General features: G+C 45.3%; 1 protein-coding gene across 6 annotated transcripts in view; it reads right to left on the reverse strand.

Annotated features, from left to right (window-relative positions):
• Positions 1-18,222, reverse strand: part of LARGE1 (LARGE xylosyl- and glucuronyltransferase 1) — a 612,983-nt gene that overhangs the window by 437,771 nt on the left and 156,990 nt on the right. For all 6 annotated transcript variants that reach the window (XM_055396700.2, XM_088837172.1, XM_055396699.2 and 3 more), the window contains exon 2: positions 14,576-14,763. In XM_055396700.2, the coding sequence (XP_055252675.1) occupies positions 14,576-14,681 (106 nt within the window). In that variant the 5' untranslated portion in view covers positions 14,682-14,763. The remainder of the gene's footprint in view (positions 1-14,575; positions 14,764-18,222) is intronic.

The following is an 18,222-nucleotide window of genomic DNA, read 5'->3' on the forward strand; positions in this document are numbered from 1 at the left end:
GACTCTGCTTAAACATCACTGGAGAGCCCCTGTCCAGACCATCCTATCAAAAACACCTTCTTCACCAAAGCTCCCCTGCTTTCTTTCTGCGGTGTGAATCACCACTTAGCAGACTATGAATTTATGAATCATCTCTTTCTGCCCTAGATAGTGAGCTGCATGAGAAAAGGGGGCATGCTTCTGTAATTCACAGCTCTGTACCTAACATCCTAAAATAGTGTCTGACGGTGTTAGTTGAAGGAATGAACCACCTTGGAGGAGTCACCTAAGGGTTCTGAAGTTCGATCACCTCATCTCGGAAATGGAAGATCCCCACTCCCTGATGGGGTAGTGGGAGGATTATTTAAATGTATATGGGAGAGCTCCTGTTCAACACCACCCTGGATACAGACCCCAAATTGCTACTATTGGTGCAATGCAGCAACTTCCTTCCGAGGCACCAGTGCAAGCTTCAACCCCAGCACTGGCTCTTGTATCAACAGAATTCATGATGGACAGGAGACGGGGCATAGGGTGCCCTCTGCTGGGGCAAAAATGACAAATGCCCACTGTCTGAACATCCCACTCTAGAAAGAGAAGGAATCTGGCATTGTCAGGGTTCTTCCAAATAGTGTAATCTTAACACTTAACTCTCTAGTCCTTAAACAATTTGCTTCAGACACATAGTCAGCACACAGAACCTGGCTGAACACAAAGTGACGCTAAAAATCTATGCTAGGCACAGCGGGCTCCTTTTCATCTGCAGCAGCAGTGTTAGTCGCTCAGCCATGTCCGACTCTTTGCAACCCCACAAACTGTAGCCTGTCAGGCTCCTATCCGTGGGATTCTCTAGGCAAGAATACTGGAGTAGATTGCCATTCTCTTCTCCAGAGGATCTTCCTGACCCAGGAATCAAACCCAGGTCTTCTGCATTGCAGATTCTCTACCATCTGAGCTACAGGGAAGATCAGGATAGAAAACCCCTATTCAATAGGAAGCAGTACTTCCGACGTTGGAGAAAACCATTTGAGTTCAGAGAGGTTAAGTCACTCTATTAAGGACACACAGCATTTAAGGGGAGGTTTGGGGATTCAAAGTGTGCTGACTCAGCTACAGCCCCCTCAGAAAAATCTTCAGATAGAAAAGTGATTTCACTTTGCATCAGAGGATGGTCCTTTCCTCTTTGTGACTCTTTAAATGTGTGTGAAATAATTTTCTCCAAACATAGCTGCTGGGTCCACAGTTAGATGTGGGTGCATTTATGACCATGGCTGAGCCTGGGAGGATATAGTCAATAGGGTCGAAAAGAGTCGGACACAACTGCAGCAAATGAGCACACACATATACTACGTCTCAAGAGTCTCCCTGTCTCCTCCCACCTAACCTTCTGCTGTCTAACTGCAAAATGCCTGGAAATATAGATGGATAAGACACAAATAAATGGACATTCACTCTTGCCTTCACTAAAAATGTTAATGAAGACATGGATATCAAGCAGTGAGATCAGGTCTTTTCATTTTATTAAGGAAATCCAGAAATCATGATTTTTTATGTGCCATCTCCAAAGTTTTTAACTGCTAATAACAAATTCCAAAATGACATAAAAGCAGTCAGCAGGCCAAATGCAACACACCTGAGCGGTGGTTCCAATTATACCACCGACCGAGGCTGTGTGTTTAGTTCATTAGGTCACATGCTGTAGACCTCAGGTGCCTCAATGAGCCTTATTCATACCAGGTGGGTGATCTTCTGCATCTTTCCCAGAATGACCTTGAGGCTTCCCAGGTGGTTCAGTGGTAAAGAATCCGCCTGCCAATGCAGGAGACACAGGTTTATCCCTGGGTCAGGAAGATCCCCTGGAGAAGGAAATGGCAACCCACTCTTGTATTCTTGCCTGGTAAATCCCACAGACAGAGGAACCTGGAGGGCTACAGTCCATGAGGCTGCGAAGAGTTGGACATGACTGAGCACCTGAGCATGCACGCACAATAACTTTCCAACACTGCAGGAAAATTCGAGAGGGGGAGAAAACTCATACTCACTGCCATTCAATATCATGTACCCAACTCTACCCTGTTAACACCTGTATGAGCTACATAGTACATTCCCCTTCTCGTGGAAGGGAAACTGATCAGCAGTGATATTAAGCAACTTGTCATCACTGATTTAAGTATCACCTGTCATTTATGGACACCTCCCCTCCACCACCAGCCCTTGCTCTAAAGTCCTTGGGTAGTTTTCAAAGGTCTGATCGGTCTGGGTTCTAAGCCTGCCTAGATGATTCCTGCTGTGCTCTCAATTGTATGAGTCTATGGCAGAGACAAAATGCAAATTGCACTGAAGGTCTGATTGAATTTTCTGATTATTGGCTTATAATAATATTGCCAGCCACAGAACATGGTCTGCCTTCTCGTCTAAGATGGCCCTGTTCCCTCATCACAGGGTTTGTCTTGTCCTTGTCTAGAACTTGAGATTTTAAAGTCAACATGCCCATCTACCAGTTGTTTCTGTATCTACAAGTTGCTGGGGGAGCAGTTTGCAGCGCCTTTACAGGCACGGCCTGGGTTCCAAAGCTGGTTCCATTACCCACTGGCTAGATGAGCTTGGCCAAAGAACTAAACATCCCAAAGCCTGTTTCCTCGTCTATAAAATGGGAAGGTGTGAAAGTGTTTGGAGAAATAAATGAGATTATGTATGTAAAATACCTAGCACAGCACATGGCAGACAGTAAGCCCAAAGTCCAAAGTTAATCTGAGCCAGCTGGGGGTCAATAAGCGACATTAGCACAGACCAGGGGCTCTTTCTTCTCAGTTTGGCTCTGTGCATAGAATGACATAGGGACAAACATGGAGGGTGGGCAGCATGGCAAACTGACGCATCCATGCACTACGCAAAGGAACAGCACTAGGCTCCAGTCAATGGATGCTGTGCAATGTGGGTCCAATTTGCTCAATCTTTCCATTTTATTACTTAGGCCAGAAATCATGATTGTTAAGTGCCATCTCCAAATTTAACTATTAGTAACAAATTCCAAAATGGTAAAAGCTCTCAGCAAGCCAAATCCAATACACCTGCAGGCAAGAGGCAGCCAATTTGTTTTAACAAGCGATAAACAGAAACAGTGTTCCTGCGTGGAGAATTCCATGGATAGAGGAGCTTGGCGGGCTATAGTCCATGGGGGTCACACAGAGTTGGACACAACTGAGCAGCTAACACACAAACAGAAACTATTGCTATTGCTTCCATTATGGTTATAGTTTAAATAGTACATAGACTTTTCATGTTTTCTATCCCCTATAATACAATAAAAGTCTTCTTTTCCAGGCACCAGGGCTTTATAAAGATGCATTTTTGTTGACTAAAGCAGATAAGACCATTTATCCAACGTGGTTTGGTGTCCTTGATATGAAATAATACCATTTTAATATTAATTGGAGCTATGTTATTGCCAGAATTCGGGTAGGAATACTGGTCTTGTTGCAAATGGATAAAAACACTCTTTCAGAATTAGGGTTTTATGAGCAAATTTCAGAACTTGAAGTCAGAGCTGTGATCAGACTCCCACAGGGAGAATATGTGTCCAAACGATGAGGTACAGCACGAAGGAAAAATGGAAATGTGGTTGCACGAAATGTTAAACATCTATCCCCAAAGAAAAGTCCCATGCTTGAAAAGCATTTGAATTTCAAAATTAAACAGTGACATAGATTCGTAAATCGCAAAAGTTAATAAAATCCCTCTCATCCGAAAAGAATGCAAGATCCACACCATCTCTTCAAATTCAGGTACTTATTTAACAAAGCCTGCATAGGTTTACGGAGAAGGCAATGGCAAGCCACTCCAGTACTCTTGCCTAGAAAATCCCATGGATGGAGGAGCCTGGTAGGCTGCAGTCCGTGGGGTCGCTAAGGGTCGGACACGACTGAGCGACTTCACTTTCACTTTTCACTTTCACACATTGGAGAAGGAAATGGCAACCCACTCCTGTGTTCTTGCCTGGAGAATCCCAGGGACGGGGGAGCCTGGTGGGCTTCTGTCTATGGGGTCACACAGAGTCGGACACGACTGAAGTGACTTAGCAGCAGCAGCAGCAGCATAGGTTTAAAACACACACACACACCCACATACCGGAAAATAAATCAATGAAAAACTGGATGAACTGTCAGAGTGAACACACCTGTATAATCAGAGGTTAAAAAGTAAATTCAGTTCTTGCCAGCACACAAAACCTTCGAGTCCTGCCCCAGTGTCATCTCTACCCCTAAGGCTGACTGTTTGCCCATATAATTGAAATCATACAGTATTTGTTCTTTTGTGTCTGGCTTCTTTTGCTCAACACCGTGAGTAGATTTTCATTGCTCTGCTATATTTCACAATATAAATATGCCACTATTGATGTGTTTATTTTTACGGTGGACAGGCATTTACACACACCCGTGTAAACCTCCTCTTACTCATCTTTTGTGATGATATAGACACCTTTCTCTTTGGTAGATGGCTGATTTAGGTAGGTGATAGGTTTAGGTGATAATACGAAGAGCAGCCCAAATAGTTACCCAAATGGCTCTCATTTACTTAAAATTGATGTACTCAACCATCAATAGGTTGATGAAATCCCCCTCCTTTTGTTAAATTGGTATCTGAAACTAAAAAAAATCATTTTCAGACCAGAACCCTTGAAGAGCAAAAGTTCTGGGCCTTTCATTTCAGAAAACCTTAACCTATCACCAGTTACTGATGAAGCACCTATTACAGACAAAGTATTAGGGTCAAAATTGAACAGGCAAACACGTCTAAATACAATGCCCTTTTTCATAAGCGCTAAGTCCAGCTAGACATTCACATATCCAAATGATTGAAGTCAAAACTCCTAGAGCAGGATAAGATGTCTTTATGAGAAAGCAGATGGTACAACACCCCTTTGCTTTGTCTCTAAAGAACAAGAAGATGGAAGGGATGCAGGCATGTAGGACTGCAGGGGAGAGGTATGGAGGACCACATAATGGTTCCCCAGTTACGTGCACATCTCAATCCCCATGACCTATGACTATGTTACTGTACATGGCAACAAGGACTTGGTGGAAGTGATTAGATTAAGGATTCTAAGATTGGACAATTATCCTGGATTATCCAGGTTCTCAACATAATCACAAGGGTCCTTCTAAGAGGGAGGCAGGAGGGTCACAATTGGAGAAAGAGATGTGACCACAGAAGCAGAGGTCACAGTCAGAATAATCTGAAGATGCTACCCCTCTGGCCTTGGAGATGGAGGAAGCCACAAGCCAAGGAAAACGGCAGCCTCCAGAAGACGAATGAGGCCAGGAAATGGTTTCTCTCTGGGGGCAGAAAGAACCAGCCCTGGTAGCATCTTGGCTTCAGGCCAATGAAACTTATTTTGGATTTCTGACCTCTGAAAGTGTAAGACGGCAAATCTGTGTTTGAAGCCACTACATCTGTGGTAACACACTACAGAAGCCACAAGAAACTAATACAAGGGGCTGCTGGGGCTCGTGGAAACCAGGTTTCCTGACGCCTCACCCAAGACTCTTGCTGTGAGCTCTTCCAGGAGATGCAGCCAACTGACACTTCACGGTCATTTTCTCCACCCCAGCAGGACCACTGATAGTATTTTAAGGTTAAAAGCTGGGTGTAGGAAAAGTAGAGGTCGCCTTAGCAACCATCTCACAATCAGATAAAATCGTGGACCTCGATAGACTTGGGCTGCACTTTCAGATTTCAAGACCCTGAAGAGATGCTTTTTGGCCTGAGGTAAGAACTGCTGACACACACAGCCCCACCGTGTCCTGTGCCCAGGGCACCACTTGCAGCTTTCTCACTTGCATATTCTCATCCTTTGCAGACTTTTGCTTAAGCTCAGCACTAATGCTATTAAGCCCTGGCTAGAAAAGCCCTTCATTTCTGACTTTTTTTTAATCAATAAAACTTTTATATTACACTTGCCATTTCATTTCTCATTCAGCATCCTATGATCTTATACCTCATAATATCCTTATTAAGTGATACATCGGGGCCATTGGCAGGAAGGCAAAATGGTTTGGCTGCCACACAGCCTAGCCTCGGAGGCTAATGAAACCTTCAGCAAATTACCCACTAGCACCTTGTCTGAAATTCACAAACCTCCTGCATCAGGGTCCAGGCTGAGGGATGGGGCAAGGCAATGTGGGGCTGGGCAAGCAGTTATGTTTGGACAAGCCCCCACCTCCCCTACTGCACTGTTCATGTGCCCCATGGTCCCCCATAACGAAAAAACAAGGAAAATGCTTTAGCTTACAACTCCTTGGTTCTCACTGCAACTCTTCAAAACGGTCAAATGCAAGGACCTCATTTTCTCCTGTTGAAATTTACAGTAACGACTTGCAAACCATTCATTTCAGGAGGAGCTTGTGTTGATAAACAGTGCATGAACAGTGCGGGGAGGCTTCAGGAATGACAAACGTGGGTGCCGGCTGCAATCAACCAGGAGTTAATATCCTGTGCCCATTCACGGTACTGCTTTTAAATGTTCTAGATGCTACATCTCTGAAAGCGTCTGCTTTTAAATAACACCCGCAATCCTCACTGGCCCGCCTCCCGTGACCACAGAAGTGCCTGCGCAGAGCTGGTAATAAATGCTCGGAGGGCACCATGTGTGAACCGTAATCTGAGTGACTGAAAAGCACCCTTCTCCACCTGCTGATAACTCAATAGCAGCTGAACACCATCTCCTTGATGGGCAGAAAAGAAAGAACCACTCCCATGCCCATGAGAAAAGGCGATTCTGGCAGAAAATAACAGGCAGAATCTAAATTCAAACAGAGATGTGTTTAAGCAGAACCAGTCAAGTCCCAGAATTAACATCTCAACCAGAAGGCAAGTGAGGTGTCCAGTGCCATATCCTGAGGTCTCAAAATCAGAGATGCTCAGAGCACCAGGAGAAGCCCTTGTCTACACAGGCTCCTATGTGTGTGCGTACGTGCTAAGTTGATTCAGTCATGTCTGACTCTTGATGACCCTATGGACTGTAGCCTCCCAGGCTCCTCTGTCTAAGGAATTCTCCAGGCAAGAAAACTGGAGTGGGTTGCCATTTCCTTCTCGAGGGGATCTTCCCAACCCAGGGATCAAACCCATGCCTCATGTTTCTTGCACTGGAGGCAGGTTCTTTACCCCTAGAACCAACTGGGAAGCCACATGGGCTCCTGCTGCCCTTAATAGCAGAATCGTTTCCAGGCGACATTTACAAAGAACCGAGCAGAGTGATGCCCAGGCTTTGGGGATGTGATGATCAGTAAAAGAGTCTGTTGTCTCAAGAATCTCACACACAAGTGGCTAGAAAATACTCCACGCAAGCAAAATATCCCTTGGTGAGTTTTGTCACAGAAGTTTCAAGACAGGATCAGACATTAGGAGAAAGTGACAGTGAAGAGGGGCACCAGAGGCGCAGGCTGGGAGGAAGGGTGGTGGGAAAAGACATCCTGGGCAGAAAGAGCAAAGAGTGAAAAGTGAAGACGGGGTTTCTCACGGTGGTCGGTGAGGCGGCCTCACCTGAGTGAAGACAGAAACGACAGTCTGAGAGAGAAAGCCCGCGAAAGACCCCAGTGCCCTGACAAGGAGGCTGCCGGGAATCAGGAGGCAACCAAAAGAGCCGGCGACATGCAAAGCCTGAAGAGCGCACACTCCTTCACTCATTCATGCACTCAGCAAACAGCTCTCCTGGCACATAGTAGGTGCTGGAGACGGAAGAATGAACAGGGTAAACCACTTGCCTCCTGATGCTTATAGTCAATAGTTGCTGTTCAATTGCCCAGTCGTGTCAGACTCTTTGGAACCTCATGGACCGCAGCACGCCAGACCTCCCAGTCCCTCACCATCTCCCAGAGTCTGACCAAGTTCATGTTCATTGCATCGGTGATGCCATCAGCTGTCTCCTTCTCTGATGCCCTCTTCTCCGTCTGCCCTCAATCTTTCCCGGCAACAGGGACTTTTCCAATGAGTCGTCGGTTCATATCAGATGACCAAAATACATCAAAAATGTCATCAGATGACAAAATACAGTCAATAGAGAAATACAGTCAGTAGAGAAGACAGCAATTCCAAGCACAAGAAAGACGAAGTGTCCTGAGTATGAGGGAGGGGAAAGGACGAGGAGCTGGGAGTGGGGGGTGGAGCAGAGGAAGCCAGCCTAGTTAAGGGTGAGGAGCTCTCCTGCTTATGCTGAGACAGGAGATTCTAAGTCAGCCAAGTACAGACGGGAGGGGAAGGAACAGCATATGCAAAACTCAGAGGACACAGAGCACGGAGGGAAGTCTAGCGTGGCTGGGCAGGAATGCAAGGAGGCTGTGAGGACATGGGGCTGGAGGGCAGATGAGGAGCAGTGAGGTGCTGTGACCAAGGGTGGAGGTAGGAGCCGGCTGCTGCACCAGACCTGACCCCAAAGGATGAACGTGGACAGCAGAGCCAGTGCCTCAGAGCTGCTGAAAGTGGGGGAAACAAAAGACACGGCTGCACGAGGCCAGGATCAGATGGGACAGGATGTGGCAGCCAAGGGAATGAAAAAGGAAGAGAGCAAAGGCTCCAAAGCTTAAAGCCTGCAGCATGGGCAGCCGGGGATGTTAACCCAGACAGTAGAGGAACACAGGGTGTGGGAAGACATGGAGTCAGTCGTGGTTAGGAATTTGGGGATTAAGTCATCAGCAAAAGCATCCCCTGATGGGCATCCTTAACCAGTGGTGACCTGGCCTTTGACAAACAGCTCCAGGAACGATTTCAATGCTTTCCCAAATTGTGAATTCTAACACCTGGCAAAGGTGTTAGAAGAGGTGTTCTTTTTTAGATTAAGAAAACACCAGCTTCCCTATAACTTTTATGCACTGATCCTGGATCTATTTGTGCGCATGTGCTAAGCTGCTTTGGTTGTGTCCGACTCTTTGCCACCCTATGCATAGTAGTTTGCCGGGCTCCTCTGTCCATGGGTTTCTCCAGGCAAGAATACTGGAGTGGGTTGCCTTGCCCTCCTCCAGGGGATCCTCCCGACTCAGGAATCAAACCATGTTTCTTAGATCTCTTCCACTGGCAGGCAGGTTCTTTACCACTAGCACCATCTGGGAAGCCCACACTCCAGAGCAAATCACAGTAAGACTTTTTCCTCCTCCTGTCCTATTTCCTATTACCTGGAGAAGATTCTGGTCATTTCCAACTCATTCGCATCTGATGCTTAGAATCATAAACATGTAGAATGTTGTGCCCCAATAGGTGAGCTTCACTTTTATAACATCATTTCAAGCAGAAGGAGAAGAGAAGCATGATTATGCCCCAAATCACCAGCTACTCTGAGTTGATTTTATAGTCTGAGACCCTGACTCCATCCCTTGCTCTCTCAATATATCATGATGTTGTGTGTAATCTGACTCCAAAATCATATTCTATCTAAAGGCACCCACATCTCAGGAAGTGTTCTAGGCTCTGCTCTCGGGAGATCATCTATCAAAATTAGACAGGGTTGAGAAATAAATAAACCCACATAAAGTCCAAATTCAGGCAGCAACTCTGTCCCTTATTTATGGTTCCACCTGCCTCAAGACAGAAAACTCAAGGGTGTCAATAAATGGATTGCAAAGTTGTTATGTTTAACTACAATGAAAAGAATGTCTCTGCAGGCCCTTTTAGAAGTGTACTGATGCCTGTGGCAACTGGCAGGAACTCCAAGGAGGAAATTTTTGTTTCTGAATAAACATTCAGGCTTTTCTAGAGTCTCAGGATCTCTGGGTCAGGACCGGGCAGGCAGGTCCCCCTGTGCAACTTCCCTGAGGATCACCCTTCTGTCTGCACACCTCTCATCCCTCCCTCCCAGGGCCGCTCATCCCAGCACTGGACAGAATGACCCTTATTATGATGATCTTGACATCTGGCTCCCTGCCACATCCCTCCATAGATTCAGGGGCTGTCAGAGTAAGCCCAATCTCTCTTTCAGATGGTGGCTCTTTGACTGTTTGCTGAAGCTGGTCACATATACCTGGAGCCTATGCTTCTCCAAGGTAAACAGCCCCATTCTTTCCGCTATTTCATACAAAATAAGGTTTGAGATGGCACTGTCATTCACCTAGATTCTCCTAAATGTGCTGACTTATCTAGATTTCTCTCAAAGTGTAGCATCCAGAAATAAATGCAGTTAGTCCGGCTATGGACTAACTGATACCTGGCAAAATAAATGTGTCACCTTCAAGCTCCTAGGGAGAAAGTGAAAGTGTCTACTTCAATCATGTCCAACTCTTTGCAACCCCATGGACTGTAGCCCACCAGGCTCCTCTGTCCATTGAATTCTCTAGGCAACAGTACTGGAGTGGGTTGCCATTCCCTTCTCCAGGGGGTCTTCCTGACTCAGGGATCAAACCTAGGTCTTGCTTCTGTTAATGTATCCAGATCAGTTAGTTCAGTTGCTCAGTCATGTCCGACTCTTTGTGACCCCATGGACTATAGCACGCCAGGCCTCCCTGTCCATCACCAACTCCCAGAGCCTACTCAAATTAAGGTCCATTGAGTCGGTGATGCCATTCAACCATCTCATCCTGTTTTCCCCTCCTCCTGCCTTCAATCTTTCCCAGCATCAGGGTCTTTTCAAATGAGTCAGCTCTTAGCATCAGGTGGCCAAAGGATTGGAGTTTTAGCTTCAGCATCAGTCCTTCCAGTGAATATTCAGGCCTGATTTCCTTCAGGATGGACTGGCTGGATCTCCTTGCAGTCCAAGGGACTCTCAAGAGTCTTCTCCAACACCACAGTTCAAAAGCATCAATTCTTCGGCGCTCAGCTTTCTTCACAGTCCAACTCTCACATCCATACATGACCACTGGAAAAATCATAGCCTTGACTAGACTGACCTTTGTTGGCAAAGTATTGTCTCTGCGTTTTAATATGCTGTCTAGGTTGGTCATAACTTTCCTTCCAAGGAGTAAGGGTCTTTCAATTTCATGGCTGCAATCACCATCTGCAGTGATTTTGGAGCCCCCAAAGTAAAGTCAGCCACTGTTTCCACTGTTTCCCTATCTATTTGCCATGAAGTGATGGGACCAGATGCCATGATCTTAGTTTTCTGAAGGTTGAGTTTTAAGTTAGCTTTTTCACTCTCCTCTTTCACTTTCATCAAGAGGCTCTTTAGTACTTCTTCATTTTCTGCCACAAGGGTGGTGTCATCTGCATATCTGAGGTTATTGATATTTCTCCCAGCAATCTTGATTCTAGCTTGTGCTTCATCCAGCCCAGCATTTCACATGATGTACACTGCATATAAGTTAAATAAGCAGGGTGACAATATACAGCCTTGACTTAACTCCTTTTTCTATTTGAAACCATTCTGTTGTTCCATGTCCAGTTCTAACTGTTGCTTCCTGATCTGCATACAGGTTTCTCAAGAGGCAGGTCAGGTGGTCTGGTATTCTCATCTCTTACAGAATTTTCCACAGTTTGTTGTGATCCACACAGTCAAAGGTTTTGGCATAGTCAATAATGCAGAAGTAGATGTTTTTCTGGAACTCTCTTGCTTTTTCGATGATCCAGCGGATGTTGGCAATTTGATCTCTGGTTCCTCTGCCTTTTCTAAAACCAGCTTGAACATCTGGAAGTTCACAGTTCATGTATTGTTGAAGCCTGGCTTAGAGAATTTTGACCATGACTTTACTAGCATGTAAGTGCAATTGCACAATAGTTTGAGCATTCTTTGGCATTGCCTTTCTTTGGGATTGGAATGAAAAGTGAACTTTTCCAGTCCTGTGACCACTACTGAGTTTTCCAAATTTGCTGGCATATTGAGTGCAACACTTTCACAGCATTATCTTTTAGGAATAGCTCAACTGGAATTCCATCACTTCCACTAACTTTGTTTGTAGTGATGCTTCCTAAGGCCCACTTGACTTCACATTCCAGGATGTCTGGCTCTAGGTGAGTGATCACACCATCGTGATTATCTGGGTCATGAAGATCTTTTTTGTATCTGGATCATCCAACCCCTATTTAATGCAATCTATCTGCCAGTCTAATAAAAGTCCATGGGCACAGTCACTCCATCAGCCAGAGCTGGACTAGAGAGCATGATGCTGCAAAGAGACCTTCAAGTTGATATCAACCCAAGTTGACATCACTAAGTACAGACAGATCTGAGTTCTCCACAACCCAGATCAACTTTTAGTTTCCCCTCTTTGGGGAATTGCACCATGTGCCTTTAGGGACCACCCCTCCCCAGTCTCACTTCACATGCTTCAGGGAACTCTGGTCTAGAAATAGCCACAGAGCTCAGAGTTGCCCTCATCTACCTTCCCCAATCACAGTGATTGCTCTCCAGACCAAGAGGGACCAGAGGTACTCTAACGAAAGACGATGCTGGAGAATTATGGGGAGGAATCCCCCTCTTTCTACAAGGGACTGGCGAGAATAAATTGTTGGTCAAAGTTTTCACTGGAGAGGAACAGCTATACTGAAAAGAACTCCAGCAGGGAAAAGTAGAGCAAAACAAAGTAGGGAGACAGAGCTACAAAAATATCATTGGAGCCCCTGGACCCAACCCTACCTGAAGCCAAATGTTCCCTTTGAAGTCATTAGTTTCATTAGTCACCAAATTCCCTCTTTGCCAAAAGCATTTGGAGCTGGGTTTCTACCAATGAGCAGAAATCAAAATTGTACAGCTTCCCTCATACACATCCAGAAAGGTCATGTGACACCTTGTCAGGGCCCCATTTCCCCACCCAAAGTCTACCCTCACTGAAGCCTAGTCCACAACATGCAATTGCAGTTAAAACCTCCTGCTCTCAAGTCCAATAAGCCCAGGCCCCATCTTGACTGGCTTTGGGTCCCAGGTTATATCACCACAGCTGATCTTCCTAGACCTCCTCATTGGAGCCCACCACACAGGATTATTGTAAAGGAGGAGTTAACATGTTAAATCCTCACAACAATGCCAGGCATGTAGAAATGCTCAGAATATTACTGTGTATGTTGTTGTCATTATCATTATTGCTGCTATAATATGATTACCAGTCTAGTTATACTGTCAAAGTCAACATTTCAATGTATTAAACCTGTACCAGCACTAACGTTCTTGGCTTTCTTTCACAGGGTTCCTTTCATCATCCCTGGAGAATGCTTCCTTCTACTTATTTCTACTGCCAATAAAAACTCATACCATCCTCCCTCTTATCCCTTTACCAAAACTTAACCATCCACGGCTTAGTCCACTCTATCTAGATGCTTAGGTGAAAGCTCTATCTACCACTCCAGGGAGATCTGGGGACAGGAAAGGGACAGGGTGTGGTACTGGGCCCTTCCCTTTTCTGAAGGCATAGAGTTCCAGCTCGTTGATATTCAGTCAAGCAAATTCAGGGCAAATCTCAGAAAGTGAAGTAGAACTCGTAATTAAAAGGTAGCCTTGAGCAGTCAATAAAATTATGCATAAAGGAAGTGTTTAAAAACACAGTAGTGACTTTTTGGAGACAGATTTTCACTGGAGATGTATATATAAACTTTTTAAGTCAAGTTTGGGGGTAAATATAAAGAAAGTAGGTTCTTCAATACGGCCATTCCTTCCCTCCCTGAAGCTTAGAAAAGCATCTTTCATACGCAGAGCATCGTATTGCATTAGAAACTCCTGGCTAGAAGGGTGGCACATGCATCTCTTCAATGGATTTCAGGAAAGTGGCAAGGAGGAGTGTTTGTTATCAGGAAGGGCGTCTCCTTTGCTGACCCCTGTACTCAGCTCATCAGCATCATCACTCATCTTCTACGACCAGCCCACCTGATAGCTCTGACCCCCCTATCTCCCAGCCCCGTGAGCTTGCCTCATCCTAAGGAGTTACCATGTACAGCAATGTACAGCAATCACGAGTTAACCTGTCTCCTCCATGACACTCTGAAGGTTCAGATCTGTTATCACCGGATTCCCAGCACCTAGTTTAGCACAGATGTTAAACAGTTGCAAAATGCTGGCCGAACAGATAAGTGAATGAACAGATGAAAGAATGCATGAAACATTTGACTCCATAAACTGCATGAAGTAATCCCTGCAGGATCCAACCTTTTTCCCATTATCAACACAGCGATCAGCCTACAAAGCTGGTATCTGACATTTGTGTAACCTCCACTATACTGCTGCATCCAGAGGCACCTTATTTTTATCTTTGTATTTACCTTTCTCTCCTCCCATCACAGACTCCCTTCAGTTTCCTGTGTGCATGCATGCTAAGTAGCTTTAGTCGTGTCTGACTCTTTGCGACCCTATGGACTGTAGCCCACCAGGCTCCTCTGTCCGTGGGATTTTCCAGGTATGGATACTGGAGTGGGTTGCCATGCCCTCCTCCAGGGGATCTTCCTAACCCAGGAAAATGAAGCCATGTCTCTTATGTCTCCTGCATTGGCAGGTGGGTTCTTTACCACTATCGCCACCTGGGAAGACCCAAACCTAGGCATATCTTTCCCTGTGATGGGGCATCAATATTCCACTGTTCTATGGAATGAGAAGTTGGGATTAGAAGACTTGGAGCTTGTTCCGGGGACTCCAGGGCAGCCAGTGTTCCTTCTTCCCTCCACCCTGCTCCCTGTGGGAAAGCTTCCTTCTTACCTTCAAAGCTCCCGGCAAACAGGTAAAGCCAGGTGATGGCTGGGATGCAGAGCAGAGTCAACGAAGCAGCCAGGAATTTCCGTCTCCCTCTGCAGACCCCCAGCATCCTCTCAGAAGTGGCAGTCCCTAATCCCAGCGCCGTGTCTCTGCCCCGAGCGTGGCGTCCTCAGCCTCCCTCATAATACTTTCTGGAAGGAAGAGCAAAGAGGAAGGGCTGAGTTCTTAGCACTGTCGATGGATGCAAATTGCAGAAGAGAAATATCCTGCAGATCCTGAGAGTGGTTCGGCTCATCCACAACTTCATCCCAAGAGATGATGCTGCAGTCTTGCAGGCTACCCAAACTGCAAGAGTTCTTTTTTTTCTTGTTTTTATTTATTTTTTAATTGAAGGATAATCGCTTTACAGAATTTTGTTGTTTTCTGTCAAACCTCTAAAAGAGTTCTTTACAAATAAACAAATGCAGGATGAAATGAACTGTAACAGACACCCCCCACTTTGTTTCTGTCTCTCTCTCATGCATATATACACAGACAAGGACACAGGTGAGTTTCGAAGCCTGGATTAACACTTATTAAAAAGAGCACCTAGTAAACATCTTGTAAGTACCAAGCACTAAACAAGGGCTGCATTTTCAAAAATGAGCAGAACAAGGGCTGGCTCTAAAGAGCACAGTCTAACAAGAAAGACCAACAACAGGAACCCCAAGAATGTGACGACTGGGATTTTCATGAATCAATGAAGCTGATCCATCCGTGTTCGGTCAAGAAGGCAGAACAGTCCCCATGTTCCAGCAGAGAGAAATGCAGAAGGCCCATCAGGCTGATGAACAACACACTCAAGGGAAAGGAGACTGGAGACACCCCAAGATCATGGTTGGGAGGCTGCACCTCAATCACTGTGGAAAACCTAGAAACATTCCACAGGGGCTGTCTTTATAGTTTTACCCCTTTCACAGGGAAGATGTCCAGAAAAGCATGAAACAATTCAAACAGGAACAGGTCGGAGAGGAGAAGACAGACAACCTACAACCAGCCTGCAGAGGGACAACCGTAGACCACACAGAAGGCTGGCAGAGAGAGGACCAAGGAAGAGGCAGAAGGTCGATTCAGATGGACTAGAGGCCCAGGATCTTTCACCCGAATACTTGACCAGGAAGGCACATGACTTATAAAAAAAAAATGTAAAAACCAGCAGATCATACAGTCTCATCTCCTCCCAGGTCCTAACACAGACGTCACACACTGGCTGGAAGTGAAAAGTCCACATGGACATAGGGCGGACAGGTACAAAAGCCTGCAGATTCCTAAGGAAGGGATGGCCATGGAAGAGCTGATTTGAATGCTCCCTTGGATATGTCCCTTAAACCCTATGGGGCAAAGGTCCCCTCCGACTCACCTCACACTCACTAAGACTTAACCTACTGCCTGTCACCTGCAGGGCTCGCTGATTGTCTGCTGAACAAATAAACAGAAACTGGATCCTAACCAAAGGCGGCCCTCTCAAGCTTCAGGAGTCTGTGTCAGGCAAGGTGCTGGCAATGAGCGCCTGATGGAGTCAATCTCAGCTGTTAAGGCCAAGCTTTCTTCTGCGACCACTCTGATGGGATTTCCTGAACGGCTCTTTCTAGAAACAGATCAAAGACCGCAGGGCTAGAGGGTGTGGATGAGAAAGTAAAACCTGAAAAAGCAAAATCTCTTTAAACAAGAAGAATGTTGACTCTTAGGGAAGTTTTACATTCTGAAGCACAGGAAACAAACCCTACATACAGATTCCGCTAGTCACTAAGAAGGAGGATGGCAGATATGCTGAGGATCTCTCAGGAAGAGGGAGTGTTGGTGGAGGCCGTGCAGTTAGAAAGATCTGGATGCAAACCTGAGTGCCACACCTGAAGAGCCGTGACCTTAGCAAGTCCCTCTTCTCTGTGCATTGTGTGCTAAGTCACTTGAGTCATGTTTGACTCTTTCTGACCCTATGGACTGTAGCCACCAGGCTCCTCTGTACGTGGGATTGATTCTCCAGGCAAGAATACTGGAGTGGGTTGCCATGCCCTCCTCCAAGGGATCTTCCCGACCCAGGGATCAAACCTGTGTCTCTAACGTCCCCTGAATTAGCAGGCGGGTTCTTCACCATTAGTGCCATGGGGGAAGCCCCCTCTTCTCTGGGGAAGCTTCATTTTCTTCCTCTATAAGATAAGCAACATCTTCTGTCGGGGAGGGTGGTTATGAATCTTAAATGAGAACGCTCTAGAATAAGTGACTAGCAAAATGATCAAGCACCTGGCAGAAGTGACCCTAACCCCCTTCCAAAATGCCAAAGAGCAGCCTTACTTTTATTATTATCCCTCCACATGGCCACTCTCCCCCGCCCCCATAGAATTTGGTTTAAAAAAAATAGATCTCAACCAATAGGTCTTGCCTGACATTCCACAGGGGTGTGTTAAACCTGAAACACCTGCCTACTCAATTCTCCTTCAGGTGGGTGTCATTGTTTAGTTGCTCAGTCATGTCTGACTCTTTGCGACCCCCTGGACAGCAGCCTGCCAGGCTCCTCTGTCCATGGGATTTCCCTGGCAAGAATGCTGCAGTGGTTTGCCATTGCCTTCTCCAGGGGATCTTCCTGACCCAGGGATTGAACCTGTGTCTCCTGCATTGGCAGGCGGATTCTTTACCACTGAGCCACCAGGGAAGTCCCCTTCAGGTGGTACCATTATATTAAAATCACCTTTTTCATTTCTTTTTTTACAGTTCACTTAACAGTAAAGAAAACCAACAGTAAATAGTACTTATTATCTGTCAAAACCTTTCCTATGTTTTTCACCTGTTTAACTCTCAAAACAACCTGAGGTAGGTATTAATACTATTTTTCCTCCCCATTTTATGGATGAGAATACTAAAATCCAGAAAGATGAATTAACTCGCCAAAGGTTACACACATCTGGGGCAGAGACACCTCAAGCTTTGCTCTCCTTAAATAATTCATTCTATCAACTCTACCAGGGGGCATTTTCCTTCTGATCAAACCTAAATCCTTCATCTTGAATCTTATGATTATTTTCTTTCCCAGGGTCAAACATATCACCATTGTTTGCTCCCATTCCACACACACACACAAAAGTTAAATAGACAAAAATATAATTGGAAAGCTATAGAAAAGTTTATACTTTAGGGAAAAGATAGAACATATATGGAGCGGAACTCAAGTGACATTAATATTTAAATAACATTTTTTAAGACTCTTTATAACACTTATTTTCGTCCTCTCCTCTCTCCATCTGCAGAAGTTAATTTCAACTGGCACAATTTGTACAAAGTTTTAAAACCAAGTCTAGGGTGGTTTGCATTTTATGATAACACTGGCATCTGAAATTAAACCCAGCAGGTAAAAAATATTCCTTCATGAATTTGACTTTTAAATGACACCTCAGTGCACTAAAAACACATTTTAAAGAAAAATCTCAATTTATATCAGAGGTTCCTCCAGGAAGTTAATACTGGAATCAACACAAGAAGAAGAAAGTAAGGAAAAAACCGGAGGTGGGCTGCAAATTACATCCCAAGCATGTGCAAATGTTCATGTATTAACTAGAAAACCAGTCTCTAAACTGTTCTTGCCTGGGGGAAGGGAGAAGGCCTCGCTTATTAACCCA

Source organism: Moschus berezovskii, chromosome 6 (genome assembly GCF_049115385.1).
Source record: "Moschus berezovskii isolate FMDL1 chromosome 6, NW_MosBer_1.0, whole genome shotgun sequence".
Lineage (NCBI taxonomy): Eukaryota > Metazoa > Chordata > Mammalia > Artiodactyla > Moschidae > Moschus > Moschus berezovskii.